This window comes from Colias croceus, chromosome 2 (assembly GCF_905220415.1).
Source record: "Colias croceus chromosome 2, ilColCroc2.1".
In the NCBI taxonomy this organism is placed as follows: domain Eukaryota; kingdom Metazoa; phylum Arthropoda; class Insecta; order Lepidoptera; family Pieridae; genus Colias; species Colias croceus.
The window spans coordinates 706685-731511 of record NC_059538.1 but is presented as its reverse complement, the minus strand read 5'-3'; the positions used below and the strand labels follow the sequence as shown (position 1 = coordinate 731511).

Genomic DNA, 24827 nt, shown 5'->3' with positions numbered 1-24827 from the left:
AGCAAAATAATGAATGCAAAAGTGAACTGTTTACATTTTAATGATAGGGTACAATATAATCTTTACATTTTACAATGAAGTGAGGAAAAAAAATTAAAATATGGTGTACTTACTTACCTTAATATTTGTACAAGGTTTCCAAAAGAAAATAAAATTTAATAAGTTAAAGTTTACTCAAGTCAAAAATTACACACACTACTTACAATTTACACTTATAAGTTTAAGCATTGACCCTATGCAATATTTATGAGTACGTTATTAATAAAATTTTTCGCCTTTTCGTGAAATCATAATATAATATTATATTCTATGTCATCTGTATGTACAATACACATTTTTTATGTTGGCCCGATTTTTGATACTCAAAACTTTTCGTATTTGTTTCTTGTATAAGAAAAAAGGCGTAAACAAAAAACTTTACTAACCCATAACTAGTGACCTGTAACTAACTCTGGACATGTGAACCTTGGTGATAACATTAGGCAGGTGGACGACTGTGGTCCGTCGCGCGTGACGATACGCCCCACGGCCTTCGACGTGGCTTTCCAAACATTTTGTGTTTAAATTTAAATTGATGGTAAATACTGGTATGTTTACAGTATTAAAATATTGCTGTTTTTGCTGTTCTTAATTTAAGGAATTTTGTATACTAATCAGCTTTGAAGAAATAATTAAAATTTTAAAGACCATTAGAATAGTTATTTAGCTGTAACTATTAATAGATGGATGCATGTTAGTAAAATTATATCGTAAACTAGCTTACCGGCCGCGGCTTCGCCCGCTTTCTCTAAAACGATTTGAGATTTAAACTCCTATCTCTCAAGTTGGATCGAACTGCACATGGTGTGCGAATTTTATTATAATCGGTTAAGTGGTTTAGGAGTCCATTGAGGACAAACATTGTGACACGAGATTTATATAGGTATATTAAGATGAAGTCGGTTAAATAGAACTCCTTGGTGCAAGGTTGAGTGCTTGAATGTGAGGGCTTGCAAAAATGTAGCCTCAATCTGGCAAAGAACATATAGCTGAGCTTCTATCTATCGAGTTGTTTGTAAATTAAATCGATTTATGAATTTGATATGAAATACATCTCACAATACCCTCAACACAGCGCAAAAATGTAACTGTTTTTTGCGTCTTTCTAAATTTCAATGGCACTTGTACATTGTAGCTCAGGATTTTATACCAGCTTATCACTAAAAGTTTTTCAAAACAACTTGAAGAGCCTGTTGCATGCAGCAATGAAACGTTTGTCAAGAATCAAGATAAAGCACTGGGAACGCTTTAAGGGGCCGAAACGTGAACGTACTTAATGTGAGATTTGGAGAGGAAAAAAGGTTTTTTTTACCTGGCCATAAAAAGCGATGCTCAATTCGGTTTTAAGCTCGTGTTTGTATCTGCAAGTCCCAGTATTAATGCGAAAAAAAAACTATCTCTTTCCTAATCGAAAGCAATTATTTTCGTATAAAACTTTGGAAGTAAAATTAATTAAGAGAAAAATACAAACGAATGGAGAACTCCTTTGTTTTTGGGAAAATCTGATAAAAAGAGTAAAAATTTAGTTTCATCAATCTGTAAAAATGATCCTTAATTACTATTTGCCTTAATGATATTTCTTCACGGTTTGTCATGTCTACTCCTTTAAAGAAGACAAGTAAAATTTTATTAAGAAAATTAATTCAGGCAGAATATAGGTATGTATTTGTAAAATAAATAACCTCATCTCAATAAAAACTGCCCATTTTTTGCAATATACCCATTATATGAAATCTCAAATCAATCTTTTCCAAATCAACTTCACGGTATATCACAAGAAATGCGTGTCATAAAGTCTCTCTCGACTTCTGAACGGCTATTAATGAGTATTACACAACGTCATTATAGGTAATTGCGGTTCGTAATACAATCGATACGGTCGTGGGAAAGCGTGCCGTTGTCACGGTCGGTGAAAGATTTATATAGCTGTATATTTATGCAAAACTATATCCATATAACATACCTATTTATCATCATCAAACCATTTACAAATTCCCCCTGCAAGGACATTCGTCCTATTAAGGGTTCTGGCCATTATGCTGGTAATCCAGCATCATCGCCGTGGCGAAACTTCAATCCACCGAAACTCCATCCAACAATTCCACAGTCGCGAAGCCTCTTTTCTTGTGATTCACCACACAAAGCTACACTCGAGTAAACACACCTACTAGAAGGATATAATATAACGGTATACGCTAACTATCAAGTTTCGCTGAGATATGAGGAAGTATGCGTCTAATTACCGCAGTGTGGGGAAAAGCTGCTATTTTATACCACTAAGCACTAACGTGTCGTTCAAATTAGTCATATACATACTAGTAACAGTTTAAGTATAATGATAGTTATTTAAATACAACTAGTTATCCCATTATGGATTCGCTCGTGTGCTCTTTTCTTTGAGAACGGACACGGTACACTACTTATATAAAGCATAGAGATAAAACCACAGAATACAATCGGTAATAGGGATAAAGAATGCAAAACAATACAATAGCAATAGGAATTGTTACAGAATTAAAACACGATGTATTTACGTCTTACATAGACGTCTCGAAAATGTTCCAGAGAGTATGGTTACGGTCAGATTTCCTCAGTGCTTGAAATCTAGGGGTAAATAATAAAATATAGGTGCCTTTATACCCGTTACAGTCTTTAATTTCAGAAACAACAACAGTACATTTAATTTATTACCGTTATAACAAATGCAATTTAGCAATTATTGCAGGCAGGTGCAAGTAGCTCGTAAAAGTACTGTTTCCATATTAGGTATAAGGGGTAAGCTGTGTTTGTTGCAGTTACCGGGGAAACATTATCTTAGTCATACCTGAATTATTAACAAAATAGAACAATTACACAAGGGTTGAAAGGGTCAGCAGAGATTTTGAAATGATTAGGTCTGTCCACCCCATACTATTGACATAATCTATTTAATTTAAATCTTTATCGATGAAATGTATCACAAGGCAAATTGTGGGAAACATTCTTTGTCATTCTAGTTGGTATTTTTTTTTACCACAAAATGTAATTCTTGAAATGTAGTCGAAACAAACATTGATTTTAATTTAAAGTGAGTATAGGTATTGCCAAAACAGTTCTATAACATCATTGAAATTACCAAGGCAAACGGCGTTAGTCTCAACTACGCTGAGGAACGAAGCATGATTGTACAGCGCTGCTTTTCAAAATGAAGCCTATAAGCAGAGGCGGCTCGTGACAAAATTTTATGGGTGTTCACTTGAAATAAAACACTGAAAATACATGGTGTAAAGCAGTACAATTTAATTAAAAAAAATACTTATAAAGGAAATGCATACGTCTTTCTTTTTGGTGTGCAAAAATATCTATAACTTGACACAATCTATTAACCTTCGTAAAATATGTATGTTTTCATCGACACGGTCATTGAACTCGCGTATTAACTTTCGGTACGCGGAATCTAGTGCTTTACGAATGTCTTGTCGTCCGATAGACGCCAATTGCAGTTCATTCGACAAATGGTACCTACCGAGATTGTGAATGTTTTTTCATCTTGATTGAAAGATGAGCTAAGTCGTCAACGCCCGTTTCAGTCCAAGCACTCTCACCTCCGCCGGCCGCGCCCGCTTCAAATAAAAGACACGGAAAACAAAATAGTTTGTTGCTTTCATGTTCATCACAACCACACAACCACGGTGTTTTCACATATTGTTCGGATTTAAACACACGCGTATATGCTTTCGTTTTTGTCGTACATTTTTGCGTAAGGTCAAGTTCAGGCCGTGGAGGGACAAGGGACCGCCCCTTAGCTTTCAATTCAAGCCGAATTTGTAACGTTTTAACACACTTTTTAATTAACGCCACATTATAATTGTCCATTTTAACACTCACAAGTAATACTGATAACTAGTAACTACAGGCTATTTCAACAGTCAACACGTATCTTATGATTTTAATTAGAAAATTCCCGAATATACATTCGCGCGCGTGCAGTCAAGTTGACTAGAGTGTTTGTTTATATAGGCAACGTCGCGCGAAATCGCTGTCTTGTACGGGCGCCAGGGCGCGCGGTAAAAACGAACCGGCAACGTTTGCGGGAGCGGCGCTCCGAATTTTGCTATTTTTTCATAGAAAATCTTCTGTTTCACGCGCAGGACTCTGACAAAACTATCTCTTTCACTCCTATTGGATTTCGTATTAGAAATTGTACTAAATATTTTTTTCATTGGAGCGCAATCGTGAGCGCTCCGCTACGCGCGTTTTATAATACAGTATTATACCTACAGGTGTATGGGATGATGGAATGATGGATATATTCATTGGTATTGCCGATAGTTTTTTACGATTACGATTGATTTTAAATAGTAATAATTAATATTAATAATGAAATTAAGGAGTATGATTTTATTATAATTATTTATGGGAGTTCACTGCACCAGCGCTCCTTAGGGCAAGCCGCCTCTGCCTATAAGATAATGTATAGCATGATGAAGTATAAATATGTTCTCCAATAAACCCAGTGGAGCGATTTGCATAGCGGTTGCCGTGGTTAGTGGTAGGAGGGGGCGGGCTGGTGTCACCACAATCGAAGATTTTCACGGTGTTCGGTGTAATGACGGCAACCGTGCGCAGTACCGTTAGGTGACAAGTGATAGGTGAAGGCGATCTCTGGCCTGTTGTAGAGGAGCTACATGATTTGAAAGGAGGAACAATGGAGCCTATTGTATTTCCATTGTGATAGTTTTGTACTCAGATTTTAATGATGTTCTTTGAAACATATTTTTGAAATGCTGATAATATTACCGATGATAATTTGATAATAACAGTATGTATATTTCTGTCAATGTTATTGTTAATCTAAATGAAACGAGGAAAATGCAATTTTATAATAGTATTCGAGGTTTACCTTAATAAGAGATATTTAACGATTACTTAGGTCATCCTTGACTATATTCTTTAGTTTCCTGTAGGTTAAATAAATATAAGTTAAAAGTCTTTATAGATTTTCTAAACCATTCTCGCTGATAGCACATGACTTGCATCACAGTCGAATAGCTCCATTTTCTTTCTATTGTTAACCTCTTGGAGACAACGGATTTGAAGCGGAGACTTTCCTACGTTTAACATTCCGTGACCGACAATCGGTGCTTTACTTTACAATTTGCATAATATTTAAGTCACGGGCTTGTCGGGACGCGGGTGGGTCGCATAACGCATTAGGTCGAATATTAATTACATACGGATTAATATATGTAGTTAACGAAATATAACCTTTGCGTAGTTAATCATCTTTTATTACACCCGCACATAACTAGCCCCTACATTGGTGACTCCAACAAAAGCAAAATTCCGACACAAATCGTCCTATATTGGCAGATTTATAAAATATTGAAGTCGTCTATTCATCTACATTCTACGGTAATACCAGTTCGGAGTTCCTCATGTCTAGCAGTATACTTCTAGATGTTTCTCCAAGCTGTAAATTATTAGCATGCGAATAATAAATCAAAACCATTTAGTTGCGTAAAGGAGCAATAAACAATTGCAACCAAACTCCGTAACTAGGTTATCGATGTAAGATTCTGCACACTGTGTAACATGGTCCAACTTGAGCCATTATGTATTTGCCACATCTTATAAAATAAGTTTGATCATAGAATATCAAAGTTTCTTCGCCACTTCGAAGCAGTCAGGTAACATTGGTTTGTGTTAGTGATAATAAAAATACCCAGAAAATTGTTTCACGTTATTCGCACTAAAAAGATAAAAGTTTTTAAAAGTTTCTAAGAAATTTCGCATGAATGAAAGATACCTGAGTCACTTACACTACACTATACGCCCAAATGGCACTGAGCCTTATGACTCATGACCCGTTGGGTGACGTCACGAGACCGCTATGTGCGTGCGCATACCCGAGATGGGATTTACATAATATTGTAGTTGTATAGTGTAGTGTTTATATGCTTGAGTTGCTTATTTGAAAACCTAATAAATGTTAGGAATACCGAATAAGATTATATGTTGGTGTTGAAGATGGTTGTTTTTCTTTTCCGTGTATCAAGATATTATAGTAATTTAAATATCAAAATATGCCCGATAGTCCTCCTATTTCTGTCTTGTTATTGTTGTTTTGCCTAAATTTACTAGAGGAGGGATTTTGTATGAATAAAGATGATTTTGTATCTTAGGAGTAACAATTTACATGATTAATGATCATATACATATTTCGAAAATAAGAGTAGGGAATTGCTCCGTGGAAAAATTGTCGTCTAACGTGAACGAAGTCGCTTCGTTAGTCTGCTCAGCTAGTTATAATATGAGTGTATTTATGGATATGTTGAGTATGTAATAAGGTAATTATGAATACCCGTTCTCACTGTATAGGGTGACACAGTGTCATCAACTTATCAGCCGCTGCGCCACCTTGCGTATTTACCTTGTTTGTAGAAAATATGCCTAGGAGTTTTGTAATTTCATACTTCATTAGATTTTTTGTGATGTAACTGAAGTAGGGTATATTCGCATTCGAACGGTATCACAGTATCTATAATTTTTGACTGAAATTTTGTCCTTGTCCATTTTTTCTTTTCTGGCGATGAGGGTATTATGCCAGCTCAGCCATTTTAATAAGACTAAAAGTATTTATTTTTTTATTTGTTTCGTTAGAATTCTTTTGTAAGAATTTGGCATGTTGTTATTTCTTTATTATAATCTTTCATGTATGGATTCAATAATGTTGGTAGTTACGCAGATTCCAATATTCATGTTGTTGTTTCGTGTTATTTGTGATAAACACAAGTTACAGTAAAGTGGAGTTAACTGTGAAAATTTGAAAGTGAGCGGTTTTCGTGAGGCTGCCTGAAGTCATTGACCATGAAGTGTTGTTCAATTAGTGCTGAGAATGTATTGTCATTGTCTTCAGTGTAGCAGTTTGTTGTGGGTTATCAGGTTTCTAGCCTACTAATAGTTATGTGTGCGAGTGTGGAGGCGGCTTTATATTGTTTGTATGTGCATTGGAAGTAGACATGATTAGCTGGGTCCACACCGGACGATCCAGTGATCCCGCGATCCGCGATCCAGGATCGCGGAGCATGGATCGTGGATCATGTTAGGCCGATCCACTTTAAAAACTTGCGATCCAAAATATGCGCTCCAAGTGATCCTAAGGCGATCCGTGATTCAGCCAGTCTAACTCTTGTAAGATATGGAGTCACACGTACAACGGCGGCGTCTTGCCGTTGCAGCAGTAACTTTTATTATACTGAAATGTTTGCGAAAAAAATCAAAAAAAAGAAATCGACGGTTTTGGGTGAAACAACTTTACAAAAATCGATTGGAATCTGGGACTCAGCTGTACGCAGAGTTAGTTTCAGATGAAGTGGAACACAATTTTGCAAGAATGAATGCTAATCAATTTGAGATATTGTGTTCATTATTGGATAACAAGCTAAGAAAGAATGATACAAATTATATTTTCTTCAGATTTTCGACCGACTTCCCCATTTCGCAAGAAATATGACGCCATGCATCATCCCTGACACCTCTATTTGTGTAATTCGAATCCTTGGGATCCCATAAACATGGAAATTTTTTGTACAAAGATATCAGACGGCGACTTTCCGAGATATCCATGACTTTCTGAGGTGAGGTGGATCGCGCGAACCAAAACACAACCGACCACACCGCGCGCATCACGCAACTGAGGCACCTTTGAAGCGGGTACAAAAACCGCCCGCTAACGGATCGCACGAGGTAGGGATCGCGCGCGGCAAAACGAGTGCATGGATCGCGCGCGGCACGTCCACACCACCCGCATCTTTGGATCGCGCGCCTGCCGCGCGCGATCGGATCGCGGTGGATCGTCCGGTGTGGACCCAGCTATTGAATATTTTTACACTTAATTAATTCAATGCGATGGTTTGGAAGGTGTAAAGGTTAAGATTTATCTGCCTAAAGCTGGCCGGGAGAAGTTACTTTATCTGCGCAGTCGCCATTTAAACCATTGAGACACAAAAGTTAACATAAAAGGTGAATCGTAGATGTACATTGAGAAACGAAAAAAAAAAATGGTTTTAACAACCTACGTAACTTTGGAAGATCTCTTGCTTTTAAGCACTCATTGATTTGTAAATTGCTGTTAAAGACAGACGAGGCGTGAGAAAAAGTATACAGAATGTGTAAGATACTTATGAAACCTTTTAAAACAACTTTTAAATACATGTGGTAGCACTTGAACTAATGGCTATAATGAGGTATTTCTCTATTCTTGGAATTTAGGATTGGTTAAACGCGAATGCCAGGTAAAAGAGTATTGTGGAATAGTTTCATGGTTGTAAAATTTATTATGATTTATGTCAATGTTCCGGTAAAAACTGAGTCATTGTGGGTTGGTAATAATAAAAAAGGTTTTTACGAAAACGGGACATTTTTTTAATTTAGATTAGCAGCATAGCATTTTATTAATTTAATTTAGCACTTTTAACTCTTCTAAAATGAGTCTTAACGATTCGACTTGTTTTGTTTTCATCGACCAGGCACGTTTCTGTAATAATTTGTTTCTTTTTTTTTAATTTAGCGCTTTTTACTTAGTTATCATTTTTTCAAAAAGCTTGGATAGGGAAATGTATTAAAATTTACTTGTACCTATTAATGTAAATGTCCTATTTGGGTTAACCTTGTAGATTTTCATATCATATTATGTAAAAACTCCTGTTTAAAGTCGGCTAATAATATAATATTTAGCTCGAGGTATTCATTTCGCCTTACAATAACCCGACAAGGCCTCATTGCGGTATTTTTGATTGGCCATTGTTATCCTAACTACCGATGAGATTTCTTGTCATTACGGATTGTTACGGATTTATCCAAAAATACAAAGAAAACGCTTTAAATTAGTTTGCTAATTAAAAATAATTTGGTGTTTAACTAATTATAAACTGTAAATATCACAAAGTATTCAGTTTTTTTATAACGTAAAAGTTAGCTTCACTGGCAAATGTTGTTCTGTCTGTTCCATATCACGGTGAATAACATCAAATGTAACGTTATTTTAATTTATCTATAATTGCAGTACTTTACACTAAATGCAAATGATAATATATTTTAGATGCTATAAACAACATTAGGAACAGGAAGTGAATACGTGATCATCAAATCAGTTGAGGCTGTACGTGCCTGGGCAAGGCGAAGCATTGTCTAGTCATCTTTAAGACTATAAATACATAATTTATTTTTACAAACAATTAAAATATCTAAGTATGAAATTAAAGTTAATAATTGTCACCCGGATTTCTTCTTGTACAAATTTCTCTCGAAATGGATGTACTTCTCAATATCTGCGGAATATGATGATCCTAAAATGCTTCTAAATTAATTCTGATTGTACTAATTGTGTATAATACGTTTATCACGTAGTTTTTGCGCTAATTTTAATGGTGTATGACACAAAAATTGTGTAAAACGATGAAGGAGCTGGAAAAGCGCATTCATACGATTCGTGTATTTTTATTCGTGTATTTTTTTTGACTTTCCACTTGTCTGAAGTCCGAACTCGTGCCACAGATACATAATAGTAGCTAAACGTTACTCGTGCCAAAAATGCTCCGCAAATTTGATTTTCTATAGAATTATTTTTACGATCGTTATAGTATAATCATTTATCACGCATGGGATAGCTACGTGTTGTATAATATAATGACAGGATTTATAGCAGATAGTACATAAATAAGTGTTAATGATGTTATGGTGGTTTAGAACCCTGGGTTGCGACACTAACATAAATGGAGTAAAATCCATTTATACAACTTGTATGGCTTATTGTTTATTTCAATGCATTTACATGGTGCTGCAGGGGTTTATGTAATCCCTGCTGCTTTAAATATAAATAGGTCTAATTAAAAGACTTCATTACTAACTTTAGTCTTAATGCTATTATAGGTTACGCTATTTATTTATATTTTATGAGGCATCATAAATACGTTACGATCTATTATTAAAGATCTTTTTTAACACGCTTTTATTAGCTTCATCTGTATGTTTGTATGTGACCGCGGCTTCAAGCAGTCGGTCTCAACTGCTTGAAGCGGTCCGTGTACGGCCGCCCTAAGAGCGGCCGTACAAAGACCGCGCGGTGAACTATAGGCATTCATTCACCGCCGTACACGTGACGGCTCGAGCCGTCGCGACCGCTTCAAGCCGTCAACTGCATGATGAAATTCCATCGTGCCGTTGACGGCTCGCGAGCGGTCGTGAGGCATACACTGACTGCTCGAGCCGTTGACTGCGCTAGAGCCGTTCATTCTTCGTTCATTCTTCGTTCCTTACAGAGAGAGGTAAGAGAGCGAATTCAAGAATTACGCAACGAGCGGTGGGACTCCTTACTCAGCGAACTCTCTCCCTCGCACACTGCCTACTGGCGGCTTGCGAGGTCTCTCAAATCTGATGGCATTGCCGCCACTCCACCGCTCATTCGCCCTAATCAACCTCCCGCTTTTGACGATTTTGAGAAGGCCGAATGCTTAGCTGACAGTTTAGAGGAACAATGTTCCCCCAGTCTCGACTTGACCGACTCGACTCACATTAACGTAGTTAATCAAGAGATCGCACGCTTAACCGCAAGCCCTCGTACCGATGCCGAGCCTTTGTCACCAACGACGGCCACCGAAGTAAAATCGTTAATCAAATCACTCGCTAGTAGAAAGTCCCCAGGCGGAGACTCTATTCCCAATAGAGCTCTGAAAAGCCTGCCGCCCGCCCTTATCGCTCTCCTAGTAGCTACTTTTAATTGTCTCCTGGCCAATTGCACCTTCCCCGCTAAGTGGAAGGAAGCAATTGTGATCGGGATCCACAAACCGGGAAAACCCCGGAACGTGGCATCTAGCTACCGTCCCATTAGTCTCCTCAGCTCTCTGGGGAAAATCTATGAGAGAATCATCTCCAAACGCCTCTGGGACGCAGTCATTGCCAAAAAACTGCTCCCAGACGAACAGTTCGGCTTTAGACGAGCTCACTCGTGTCCTCACCAAGTACACCGCATCACGGAGTACATTCTCGCGGGCCTCACCCGCCTCAGACCCCACAGAACGGGAGCGGTCTTCTTTGACGTAGCGAAGGCGTTCGACAAGGTCTGGCACAACGGTTTGATTTACAAACTGTACACTCTCGGCGTGCCAGACAGTCTCGTGTTCATCATACGAGACTTCTTGTCTAACCGGTCCTTTCGCTACAGATTAGACGGCACGCTCTCGTCTTCACGCCCCATCCAGGCCGGAGTCCCTCAGGGCTCCGTCTTGTCGCCCCTCCTATTCGCGCTATACACTAGCGACATCCCAAAGCACGATAAAGTGCAATTATCCCTCTTCGCGGACGACACGGCACTCTACGTGTCGAGTCCATACCGCAAAAGAATAGCTCCACTCCTACAATCCGCGACCGATGCATTAGGCAAATGGTTTCGCAAATGGGGTATCACTGTGAACCCCGACAAGAGCGCCGCCGTGCTCTTCAGGCGCGGCGGCCCCGAGGCCATAGATAGTGTCAAACTCTATGGCCAAGCCATTCCATGGCAAAAGCACACTAAATTCCTAGGCGTCACTCTAGACGCACACATGTCATTTAAAGCCCACATTAAGGCAGTCCGTAAGAAAGCCAGCTATGTCCTTAGCCGGCTCTATTACCTTATTAACAGACGCAGTAAAATGTCCCTTAGAAATAAGGTGACACTTTACAAAACGGTGGTCCGTCCAATCCTCACTTATAGTAGTGTAGTTTTCGCGCATTGCGCTCCCAGCTCCATACACAAGCTCCAGACGATTCAGTCGCGGTTCATGAGAACAGCGACTGGAGCGCCCTGGTTCGTGCGTAACGTGGACCTACATAGGGACTTAGAACTCCCCACCATAGCCCAATGGATGAAGCAAGCGTCTAAGCGCTACTTCGACAAGGCTAAAAACCACCCTAACCCATTGGTGACAAAGGCCATCGCATACGTCGCGAAACCCGATCCCACTCATCGTCATAGGCGGCCGAGACATGTCTTGGACGACTCCGACGATGATATTACCAAAGCTAACGCACGGCTAGACTCGGCGATTGAAGCCCAACGTCGAACAAACCGCGACACCGCACACACCACAGCAGAAAGCGTACACCGTCTTCGCCGGCGAAGACGAGGTCCCTTGTTCCGCGTTCCCGCGCCCACCCGGGTGAGCGCCCGTCCGATTAGGGCCCTTCTGGCCTCCTCCACTCAAGCGACAGCTCAAGCCGAGGTTCGTGGTCCCCGTCAAGGGGGGACGCCCTTGTGCATGTCGCTACCAGGGTGAACCTTCAGTTCACCCCCGCGTCCGCGTTAAAATGTAAAAGCCCTTCTGGCTAACATTGAGAAACACCATAAAAAAAAAAAAAAAAAAAAAAAAAAAAGCTAGAGCCGTCGACGGCTTCCTCTCCCCCTGAAAATCAATGACGCGACTAGTCAAAAAATCAACGGCTCGAGCGGTTGGTAGCGACGGCTCGAGCAGTCAAGAACCGACGGCTCGAGCCGTCAACGACCGACCGCTCGAGCCGTCCGTGTACGTCGCTCAGCCGTTAACTGCTCGAGCGGTCCGTGTACGGTCGCCCTTATCGAGCATCGGTGACAATACCATAATTTCATGGAAGCGTGATTTTAGTTTTAAATTTCATGTTCAGAATTTATAGCAACTTATCTATCATTGTTCTGAGGTACAGAAAATACTAAATACAATAGCGATGGATTGTTTTAAATCGACAGTCACGTTTACATATAATTCATTAGACAAAAACCTCGAGCATTGTCTCAAATGAGTCATGCGAACGATTTGAATGGACAAGCCAAGAATTACCAATTTGGAGATGATAAAATGCCTGTATTAATCATGTTTTTGAAAGGTGTTAAGGAAGCTGGTGGTACAAAATTGATCGGCAACGAACATCTAAAAGGATATATTAGTCTATTAGACTCGAGGTCTAAGTCCTCCACAGTCGAATGAAAATACATTTTATATTCTCTTATTAAAATGCCCATACTTTTAATAACAGAAGTTACAAATCAAATCATTAACTTTACAAATCTCCTGACAGTCCCTAGAGAAGTCATTACCTACTTTGTGTTCAGTTCCGATTATTAAGTTATGCCGTTGACACATCGATAGTAACTTAATCATACTTGGCGTATTATACATAATCCGTTTAAAACTTAACGCTAAGTAGGTATGCCTTTAGTTATAAGGTATAATACGTTCGGGGAGTTTCTTAATCTCATAAAGAATTGATTAAAGTGGAAATATACTGATAGAATGACCCAAGAATGACCGTTTACCGGATGATGTAACCGAGAGGAAAGAAAGGTTCTGGGTTCGATGCCAGGTTGTGTCTACACAAAGTGTTGGCTTGCTCAGGCAGAGAAGGCTTACAACTTACTTGCCCCTATATGGTAAACCAACTGATGGTAAAATCATCAGTCTCTTACCCTACAAGATAAAACATGGGAGGATGGTATGTTTTTTATAATTGAAAACACTGGAGCCATCGTATGTTGAATTTGTCATTTTTAACACCACACTGTTGCTAATTTGTCTTCAGTATGCGCGTGTGAAACATTCATTCGCTTAATGCATAAATAATCATATAATTTTTGCACAGAAATCACAAGCAGTAAATGCGGTGTAACATAATTAGAAGGCATAGTAATTTTGTTGCAATTAATCTGACATGATTTCCAATAAAGTTGCTCATTATTGCATGGCGGTCTCAAGCGGTTAAACTTTGCCATTGTTTCTATTGGGCTTGAATATACAATTATGGTGTCTATAATTATTTAAAATATACTATCGATTATAAAGGAGAAAATCAAGAAAATGGATTGTGTTTGTAATTCCTTGATCTATAATTCGGTATTATAATCCGGATTAGCACGTAGATACCAAGGTACTGGGTTAAGCTATTTGTCCTTCTTATGCGTATTTAAGAGTATTCGCTGTGAAGGTATTGCGATGATACCCGAATGGTTGTAACAGTATTACAATGCATTTTTTTCGAATGTGTTTCATTGCAATATCGGCAACAAATGTGAAGGTAAAATTTCGACAACCGGGCAATCCTCTATCAATTAAATTTTTGACGATGTCTTTGCATAAAAATCTGTTTAAAATAATATTCAATGATAACCTAATTTCAATGCAGGCTATTAATCTGACCTAACCTGCATGCAAAGTCTTATACTATAATGTATAAGGGTACGATTAATTGAATTAGGCAATCGATCTAGTGAATCTAGGTTATATTATTAGTCGTGTTTCAGCTATTGTTTGTGTAATGAATGCCCAATAACTGGTTGTAACGCAACGTGGTCCGATGGTGGGAGTGTATGTCGTTAAATATACTTTTACTAATTGTAACTGCTAGAAGTACGCTGTACGGTGAATATGTTGGAAAGTAAAGTTGCATGCGACGGGAGGGTTTGGCAAGCGTTTTGATTGATTAGGATGCTATGTATTTTTTCGAAATTGTCAGAGTCTTTTTGTTGTTATAAAGGTATGGATGATTCGGTAGTCTAGGAGAGGGAAGATAACACTGATAACACACATAATGTTTTCTCTGTTTCATGATATAGACATCTCAGGTTATCATGATATAAGCTCTGTTTAATTTATATTGAAATTTGAAATTGTAACAAAATTTCACTTCTGCGAAACGGTCATTGACACCGAGCCGCACAAATATAATAACATAACTCGCACATGTAAATCAAAACAATCGTAACAGTGCATTGTCTTACGTGCATGTCATCACTTTCCAAGAAAGTTTTCGAGCTTTCGTGTTCACAATACATCTCGAAAGGTTTCCCATGGAGCGATATTTGATGCGACTCGCCTGACTTTCTCATTTCACGTACTTTCGCGATGGTGCAGCCCGCGCTGCGATGACTCGTGACGAATCGATTGTAATTCGATTAGTTCACTCGGTACTCGCGGCGTGTATCGATTAAGTGGAGTACGCGGTAATCCGCCCGGTGTAATAACCGGCTGTATGATTTCGAATGGATGTGATCTGGTGACTGGTGATGTGGGCGATTAGCTATGAGTTTGATACTATTTTATGATGATGGATGAATTATTGGTTGATTCTGCTTATCTGCAAAATCTTGTAGAAGCGGTACAATAAAATTTTATATTAAAAATTTAATTTAAAATTTAATTTAATGATAAAATGTAAATTGTAAATTATATTATTGTTACTGAACTGGATTAGCTCCTGTGCTCTTGTAAATCATTGCTTAATCGAGACATTTATAATTAATTTTTGACTAAAACATGTATCGTTAACATAATTGTTACCATAACCGTAATGCACATCTCCAAAACATAATATGTAGGTATATAATTTTTCTCTTATTTCCAGCATGCATCGTGTTCCTCCTCACACCGCACATTGAGGCGGCGGGCCCCCTCGGGCCCTCCGACCATCCAGAAGCTTATTTCAACGGCAGCTCGTACATCCGCCTCTCCCGACCGATATCCCTCAAGCAGCTGGTGGGGCTGAGTTACCGCACTTGCGTTGGTGAGTGACGTCATAACATGGTACTCTTTACTGTAATAATTACTATTACTATTAGATACAAAATATTTTAAAACTCCTCACGCGGTGTTTCCAAATGGTTACGACTTAGGGACCTTCAAGAAAAGAGCGTACTCCTACCTTAAAGCCGGCAACGCACTGACAATGTCCCCGGCCGCGGCATTGCTGTTGCCTTTGGGCTATGCAGTGCACTTAACGTGACGTGTCTGCTCTGTTGCCTCCTCTTACATATAAAAAAAAAAAACTGTTGAGCGTTAACTCTGGTTAAATTCATCTGCATCTTCATCTGTACATATATCGGGTGCCCACTTCCTTCTTTTTGACAATTTTTTTACGATTTCTAAGAGTGATGCCTGCTGTGTGCTATGTTATTAATTATTATGTATCCTGTAGCATATAAGAATGCAGAAGAGATATTTACATTGATTGAATGCACTAATCTTAGAACCTATAGGGTCGAATTACCTATAAGAAAAGAGTAACAAGGAAATATGTTGCAAATTACGCAGGAAAAACCGCGTCTTATTGACTCCCACGCGAACGAAGTCGCGAGTACAACTTATAGTTAGAGAGTGATACGTATGCGAGCATGAATTGAACATTTAACAACCATTTTCAACTATATTACTGTAATATATTGTCGCAGGATTCTTCAGCTTCAATTAAACCAGCAAATACTTCAAATAACACTTTTATTAGTATTCTTCACATAAGTTATATAATATTCACAATTTGTCAACGTGTGACGCGCGTCGCTGCTCCACGCATATTGGCGCTCGCTCACCTCCTCTAAGCTTGCAAAGCCCTTCGTCTAGGTAAATTATATAGATAAATAATAATAGAACCTAACAAATATAACATGCCAAGTTATGTACCATCACAATACGTACATATTTCTCATCTTGTATCTGCTTGACTACAGATGGGATTATATAATATGCCGGTTATTCGATACCTATACAAAGCACATGGGTCAAATGACATTAAACTATTTTATGTACCTAACAACGCTTTACTATTACATATAAGTACATCATTACATAATTATATAATTGAGGCTTTCAAGGTGTCTTTACTTTTCATTGCAATCACACTTGGCTCATCTCACAAAAACATTTAAAGTTATTAAGCAGTTGATGCGTATCAATTGATTATGGTTTCCTCACACTCATTGTTAGTATTTGTTTGGTAACCAATTACGTCATACGTGACCGGTTATTTGGACACTTTTTGTGCCCCCACATTGTAACAGCTCGAAATCATTCTACGAATGTTATTGCGAATGTTTGAATGTTACGTAGTTAAAATGATGTCGCTTGATTAGCAAAAATGAGCTTTGATTAGCCAAAATTAGGTATTATTAAGGCGTCGGAATCTTGTTGCCAAAATCAACAGAGCCGACACTTCTTTTGGTACTTTTTCTTGGCTACAGCTGCAACTTAAGTGATGTGATAAGCTCCCATAGTATATCGATATAGGTTTGAATTTGAAATATCTTATTTGCATATCTATGGTATAAAAATAAATGGCATTGAATTGTGGTGGATCTTCGCAATTACGAGAGCACTGTCCGTAAACAAATTGTCCATTCTTATTCGTAGATTACAAACCTTCCCAAGACCTTGAGCATTTCACAAAAGGCAACCGATTGTCGGAAATTAAATGCGATAACTACTAACATTCTAAAATTAAAATTGATTCCGATATAGTAATTCTTACTCGTGAGAGAAAAAAGAAATGGAGAAATTAATCCATTCTAAACTCCTAGACCTTGATATTATAGCCTACTTTTATCATAGTATGGTTTCAATCGAACGACCAGAAAAACAGCACACTTCTAAAGCAAATACCATCACGGGGCGGAGGTGGTACAAGTAATTCTAACGTTTCAATATTATTATGACATAAATCGTCGCCAACTATGCAATTTTTGTGTCCGGAGTCCGCTAAATTGGCTGTTTATATTCTAACCGCGTCGGGTTGCGCGCAGGCCGCTGCCGGCTGTGGTACAGCCACGCCTATGGGCGGAGCGGCAGCGATTAAACTAGGAAAATACCTACTTGTATCAATGTGTTTAAAAATCTGATGTATTGTTATTAATTACAAGAACGGTCTTTAATTGTTTTTTTGCGCTTACAATATCAGTAGAAAGCAGGATGTTGGGAGGACTAGTGTGTTATGGTCACAGTAATCGCGCAGATATTGTTCATTTTGCCCCTTTTATACGATATGAAATAGGAAAATTAGACATCTTCTAGACTTTGATCGCATTTTAGACAATACATAATTTGACAATTCTTCATCAATCTGTACTTAAATAAAACAGCCTCAAAGATTACCTAATGTGTATTGTAATCGCAGTTCGCGTCGCTCACCGCTGTGTTACGCACCTGACGCGGCTGTGCTATTGCCTATTGATATGATGTTACGTGACTATCGACCGGCAATCACGGTCGTGTCGATGACCGGTCCATATTCGGATTTTGGCGCTATTTGGAATATTTATCATTTTGTTTGTCGAAAGTGTACTGCTTACACTTTCGGATGTGATTTTAAAGTGTAGAAGTGAATGTAAAATTTGTTAAATATCTACATAGAAAATAAGTATTTGAAAATAATCAGAAATTATATTATGTAGATGATGAAAATTATTACGGCCATCATAATAAGTATTCGCAAATTACACCTACATTACTTTTTGTAATTAAACATTGCAGGAAAAGTTAAAACTTATAACATATCACCGGTCCGTAAAGTAGTTTCAACTGAGATGAGACGTAAGTACTACCAAAAAACTTAGGCCGACAATGTCCTTTACAATGGTCAATGTATCAAAATGCCTCATTCACCATGCCATCACATCGCAAATCTATTAATACATGATCTACATTCCCTACACGTATAACCGAGCAGCATGTGAAATCCGAATGAACTAAAATGGTCATCAAGACTACCACTTGCAATAAGTTCGGAGAAGCCCAGATGCGTCAGTAAAAAGTGGTCGGTCGGCGACTGCATTAACTTGATGTACTTCGCTTTAGGGGACAAAAAGCATTATAATTTGTTACTCGTTATTAACACGGCGGGTTGCTACTTTTTAACCGTTTTTGGAGGTATGCTATGGATAAAGTAATTTTAGGCCTTGGGTTGGGACTTTGCGTTGCACATTCTCATGACAATGTTTTTTTCTTACAATAGAAACCTTATTAATTTGTGATGTGTCATTTTCATCGACCATTTAATGATTTCAATAGGTTGTATATAGCTACATGAATATGATTTTAGAAGAGGAGTTACATAGTTTCTTGCCGTCTCTTCTGCAGAAACTGCTTTCCGAGCCCGCGGTGGTATATAATTAGTTTTCTATACTCTGACAATTTAGAGGCGTTTGTAAACGAAGTTTACCTGAATACATGAATGTAACTACACAAAAATTATACATCTTTTTACTTTCTTTTCCCCAGGCGGCGAGCTATTCTCCCAGCGCTTCGAGGGCTACACGCTGCACGTGACGGCGCTGTACGAGCAAGTAGTGGTGTCGTGGGCGCGGCCCGGCCAGCCGCACCGCGAGGTCGGCCTGATGAAGGAGACCCTGGATAACGTGTGGCACTGGGTCGCGCTGCGGTACAGGCCCAGCCCGCCGTCCTTGCTGCTGGAAGTTGATAAGGAGACGCAGGTAATTCTCGGAAGAGGCAAAGTTTATTGAATATGCCATCTTCATAAATACAACAAAATAATATGTAATTCATATGCAAGGCATGTTTTAATGTTCCCGAAAAAAGTCTCTAGTTATTTATGTTACTACTTATATGGTTTGATTTAACTATGAGCTTTTGGAAGAAGTCGAGTTGGATGAACATAATTAAGACTCAGTCTCGTAACAAAAAATACTCATTAAACAATTGATGCCTGCGAAGCTTCCGAAAAATAACGCCTTCCATTGACCAGTAAACAAAATGTACTACTACCCATCGTCTTAGCTTTTTTGACGTGACAACGTCTTATAATTCGATAGAGCCGGCTGCACGCACGAAAAAACATGACTCATACGGCGTTACCTCGCTCTGAGGCGTTCCATAAGGCTTGAAGTGCAAGCGAGAGCGCGGAACGAGCGACAAAGAAGCACAATCGGCCTTAAGACGTTGTCACCAATTTTGTCTATCAATAATGAATATAATACAAGACTATCTATTATGCAACGTTCTTTACTGCTACATTTGTCCACTATACATTCCACATCCTCCAGGTAATATCCAACGTGACATGGAACGGCGAGCTCCTATCCCCCGGCGCTTTAGAGGCCGGTGGGGCGGTAGTGCTCGTCGGCAACGTGTTCTCCGGCTGCCTGCACGAGGGGCCGCAGCTCGAGTTCCACGCGGCCTACATGCTGCAGACCAACGTGCAGTTCGGACACTGCCCCCTGACTACTGATGAGTGTGAGTGTAGTTAATAGTCCTTCCAAAATAAAAAAGAAAACTCTTTGGTTAGTGTGGGGGTTACAGTACAATTTCAGTGAGAGGTATAGGCTGATCTGAAGTTGGACTACATGAGCTGATCATGACTGGACAATCCGTTGTATAAGATAGCCTGGATACAGTGCATGACATTTTTTTTCAATCCAAAACGAGCAACCAGTAAATTAAAACTTAAAAGCTGCCATATTTAGTGAATTAACATTTTTACCGTTTATAGTTTACACATTTTATAAGAAGATGAAAGTGAATATACATATATTAATAATTGTTTATTAGACGAATTTTATAGAAAATTAGAACAAAAAATCTCACTATCACTTGTGTTACTATAAGGTGCGGTTCATGTTAATAGCGTCATGCACAATTAATTTTCACGCAAGACTGACAAAAAATGCATCGCTTGGTAATACATATTATAAAATTCTTCCCATTCAGTTCACTTACTCAATGATTGTCTTAATATTTTACTTGGAATGTATTAATAACTAAATGTTACAGAATTTTTAGAGTATTCTAGATCATTTATTTTACGTCCAAAGTGTAGGAGATTGATCATCCCCTCCATATTTGATAGTTTAGTTGGCAATGTCTAATCCCAATTACCTTTTTTATATCGATACTCATCATACTAAAGGTTATCTTGTTATGGATCATCATCGTTGCTCTTGATTTCAATTCAAAGATTTATTTGAGGATCTTCTCCATATTTGATAGTTTGGTTATCAGCTTATTCCTCATTGAATCATTTGTCTGTTATAACTGGACATCACAATTTATCCGATTTTTTTCTAATATTTGTTTTACAGGCAAAGATAGAAAAGACGTGCTCAGAATCCCGCCAAAGGACCACTGCTACAACGAACCCTGCTTACGACACGGGACCTGCATTTCAAGACATGATAAGTATGTTTTTCAAACTCAAACATTTATTGCAGTGAAACTTTTTTAGGTGCGTTGAGAGTAAAATTTCAAGGTCGCTTGTAGGCAATACCTTCACGTCATGGAGTAAGGCGACGGTTTTGGTACTTTTGAATCTTGCCAAAGAAGTTTTACTTCTGACATGTGTGCTCGGCACAGACGCTCTTTGTCATTCAGCAATTTTTTTTGAATCAGCAGAATACTTTTTAGCATTTACCACAGGCTCGTAACGCTTCTAGATGCTACAGAGAAAAGCCGGCAAGGAACTCTGTAGTTGTTATAAATTTATAGAACACTAGCTTGCTCGATGAATGGGCTATCTAAAACCGAAATAATTTTTCAAATCGGACCAGTAGTTCCTGAGAATAGCGCGATCAAACAAACAAACAAACTCTTCAGCTTTATAATACTTATTAGTATAGATTAAACCATGTTATTTACTCCCTTTTAAATTCCGTTAGCTTAATCATTAACCCCTTACTTTCTAGTTTAGGCAATTAGATTCGGATCACTCGCTAAAGTAGTTTTCTATTGTAGCTTGCTTCATGGTAGGTTCCATCCGTTCCACCTGATATGGGTATTGGGTAATATGAAAATAAATCGCAAATCACTTTTGGAAGTGTACACACTTAAAATTTACTCGGCTGTTGAAAAAAACTTCAATTGATTAAAGAAATAATATATTTTTGGATTCACGGCCATTGTGTTTCATTTCAAGCATCAGAATATAAATCTGACTGCATCGCGAACTTTTATTGTTTCTTTATTTTCTCGAAATTCACTAATAAGTTATTTTAATGGATTTCTAAACTTATAACATTACAAATATGAAAAATTTGTCTGTTTGTTTTTCGTTTGTCTACACATATATTATAAAGAGGAAAACTTCGTTTGTTTGTTTGTAATGAATAGGCTCATAAACTACTGGACCGATTTTAAAAATTCTTTCACCATTCGAAAGCTACATTATTCACGAGTAATATTATATATTACTAGCGGTCCGCCCCGGCTTCGCCCGTGGTACATATTCACGTTTTCTCTACATAAGAACCATCCTCGTACTTCAAGGAATATAATAAAAAAAGAATTAAAGAAATCGGTTCAGCTGTTCCAAAGTTATGCGCTTACCAACACATTTTGGGATTCATTTTTATATTATAGATCACGCTAAGACCAACAGGAAGCGGAGCCACGCGGGCACACCGGGCAAACCGCGCGGCACAGCTAGTTTGTTATAACTTCACTCATACTGATTAAAAGAAATGATTTATTATACCTAAATTAAAACTAAACTACCCTTTTCCTCATATGTTATATATCTTACTTCTTTATTTCGGGTCAATTCATATTTCTATTTATTCCGGATCAACTCGGACTAGTTGCAAATTGCTAATGACTATTGTACTCTAGATACGAGTGCCACTGCTCCGCGCGCTACACGGGCAACAACTGCGAGGTGGACGCGGGTGACCCGTGTGCGTCTGCGCCGTGCCAGCACGGGGGGCGGTGTGTAGAGGACGCGAGGGGCGACTATACGTGCTTGTGCCCGCCGCACTATCGGGGTGAGTGGGGGGTGTGTGTGTGAATATGGGAATGTATACGTGCGTGTGAGGATGTGAACGTGGGTGTGTGCGTGTGGACGTGAATGTGTGTGTGTGCGTGTGGACGTGAATGTGTGTGTGCGTGTGGACGTGAATGTGTGTGTGCGTGTGGACGTGAATGCATACGTGCGTGCGTTTTTACGTGATTGCGTACGTGCGTCTGTGAGGACGTGATTGCGTATGTGTGTGCGTGAGTTCGTGAATGCTTACTTGCGTGCGTGAATACGTGATTGCGTACGTGCGTGCGTGAATATGGAATGCATACATGCGTGCTTGAGTACGTAAGTGCGTACGTGCGTGCGTACAGAGAAGAGAGAAATTTTGGATTTGTTTTGTTTTTTAAAGATTGGTTAATATTTTGTTCAAAATTGTAATCTCTTATATGTATTGCAGGTGTTCACTGTGAGTTGGAAGAGTCTCTGGACCCGCAGTGCGTGGCGCGGCCGTGCCGCAACAACGGCTCGTGCAGCGTGCCGCCCGGGAGCGATGCGTACGTGTGCGACTGCGTGCCAGGTGCGTTACAACAATACACGTCCAATAGAATAAACACACTTAAATACATACCATACAATAGTAAAAAAAGCAACAAAAATAACTCACCAATCGAATAAACACACAAATAACTTGGGAGTTAAAAGTCGAGAAAGAATACGGTTGGCCGAGAGATCTCGAAAAGAAGAAACACGCGGGTGCAAACTCCGCCTTCTGATCGAATTCTTTCTATACTTTATTTAAAAAGCATTTGAATGCTATAAAACTAAATAATTTCAATAAAAATAGTTTTATATGGGAAGATAAATTTTCTATTCAAGACACGAGAATTATGCAACTAACCTCAAAGAAAAAAATTGTTAAGATTATTCTTCAAAAATATCATCAAATTTAATTAATTCGCAGGTTTCACGGGGCGTAACTGCGAAACAGATATAGATGAGTGTGCGCTGGCCGGCGCCGCGTGTCTCAACGGTGGTAGATGTGTAGATGCTGTTAACAATTACACGTGTGATTGTACTAACACTGGTAAGTGTAAACACTGCTTATATTATATTCAAGTAAAAAAATATATTAATAACTACACATGAGATTGTACTAACACTGGTAAGTGTAAACACTGTCTTACCAAAAACAATTTAAACCCAGTCTTACTTTAAACCAGAGATCTGCCACTTTAATAGTTGTCTATGTGAAATACGACAAAACCAGATTAAAGAGAACCCGCGCTTAAAGTTAAACCCTGTCTAAAGTTTTTGTGGTAAGACGAAGTGATTATTATTTATTGAACTTATGGACCTATGTGCCGAGCACACGTGTCAGAAGTGAAACTTCTTTGGCAAGATTCAAAGATACTAAAATCGTCGCCTTTCTCCATGACGTGATGAGAAGTTACACTTCAAAAATATCACTTGTCTAAGCATTTTTAACTTGATAATTAAAATATTTTTTTATAATTTTAACAGGTTACACGGGCGCCCGTTGTGAAACAAACATAAACGAGTGCGAGGAGGAGCGCGCTGTGTGCGGGCACGGCGTGTGCTACGATACGTACGGGTCGTACGTGTGCGCGTGTCTGCCGGGCTATACCGGCGAGCGGTGTCATAAGGTAATGTTTATTTATTTATTTAGACATACATAATGAAATCTAAACAACTAACAAATAGTATTATAGGTATGCACAAAAAACTTACATAATTACGTTACTGTTATTTTAAGTGTTTAAAATAACATATTATATAATTAGTAACTGTTTTCTTGCACTTAGAACATCGTAAGAGTTCATTATTACATAAGATTAATAATTAATTTACAAGTGATAACTGCTTTAAAAACAACCGACTTCAAACTTGCACTAAGACAAAAATGCTCATAAAATAAAAACTACTGGGCCTATCCGAATAAAATTTTTATGGGACCACTTCGACACCATCCCGCATCGAACAAAAAAAGAATCACGTAAATCGGTTCAGAAACCTCGGAGTAATCAGTGTACATACATAAAAAAACATACCGGCCGATTTGATAACCTCCTCCTTTTTTTGAAGTCGGTTAAAAATGGGTAGACGAAATTTCGTAAAAGCAAATCCGTCCGTTAGGTGTCGGCCCGAATTGACAACATATCTATTGGGAAAACTAGTAGTTTGCAGCTTTGATCAAAGGATTTAAATATATATGTAGTGCCATTCAAAGTTGGAGAAATTTTTAAGGTTAGATATTTTGTCGTGGTAAACAT

General features: G+C 38.5%; 1 protein-coding gene across 1 annotated transcript in view; it reads left to right on the top strand.

Moving 5' to 3' along the window:
- Positions 1-24827, top strand: part of LOC123698893 (protein crumbs) — a 58997-nt gene that overhangs the window by 2289 nt on the left and 31881 nt on the right. Inside the window, exons 2-9 of the mRNA XM_045645709.1 lie at positions 15430-15588; positions 19071-19282; positions 19853-20042; positions 20888-20984; positions 22410-22561; positions 22994-23113; positions 23498-23620; positions 24058-24200. Coding sequence (XP_045501665.1) covers positions 15430-15588; positions 19071-19282; positions 19853-20042; positions 20888-20984; positions 22410-22561; positions 22994-23113; positions 23498-23620; positions 24058-24200 — 1196 coding nt within the window. The remainder of the gene's footprint in view (positions 1-15429; positions 15589-19070; positions 19283-19852; positions 20043-20887; positions 20985-22409; positions 22562-22993; positions 23114-23497; positions 23621-24057; positions 24201-24827) is intronic.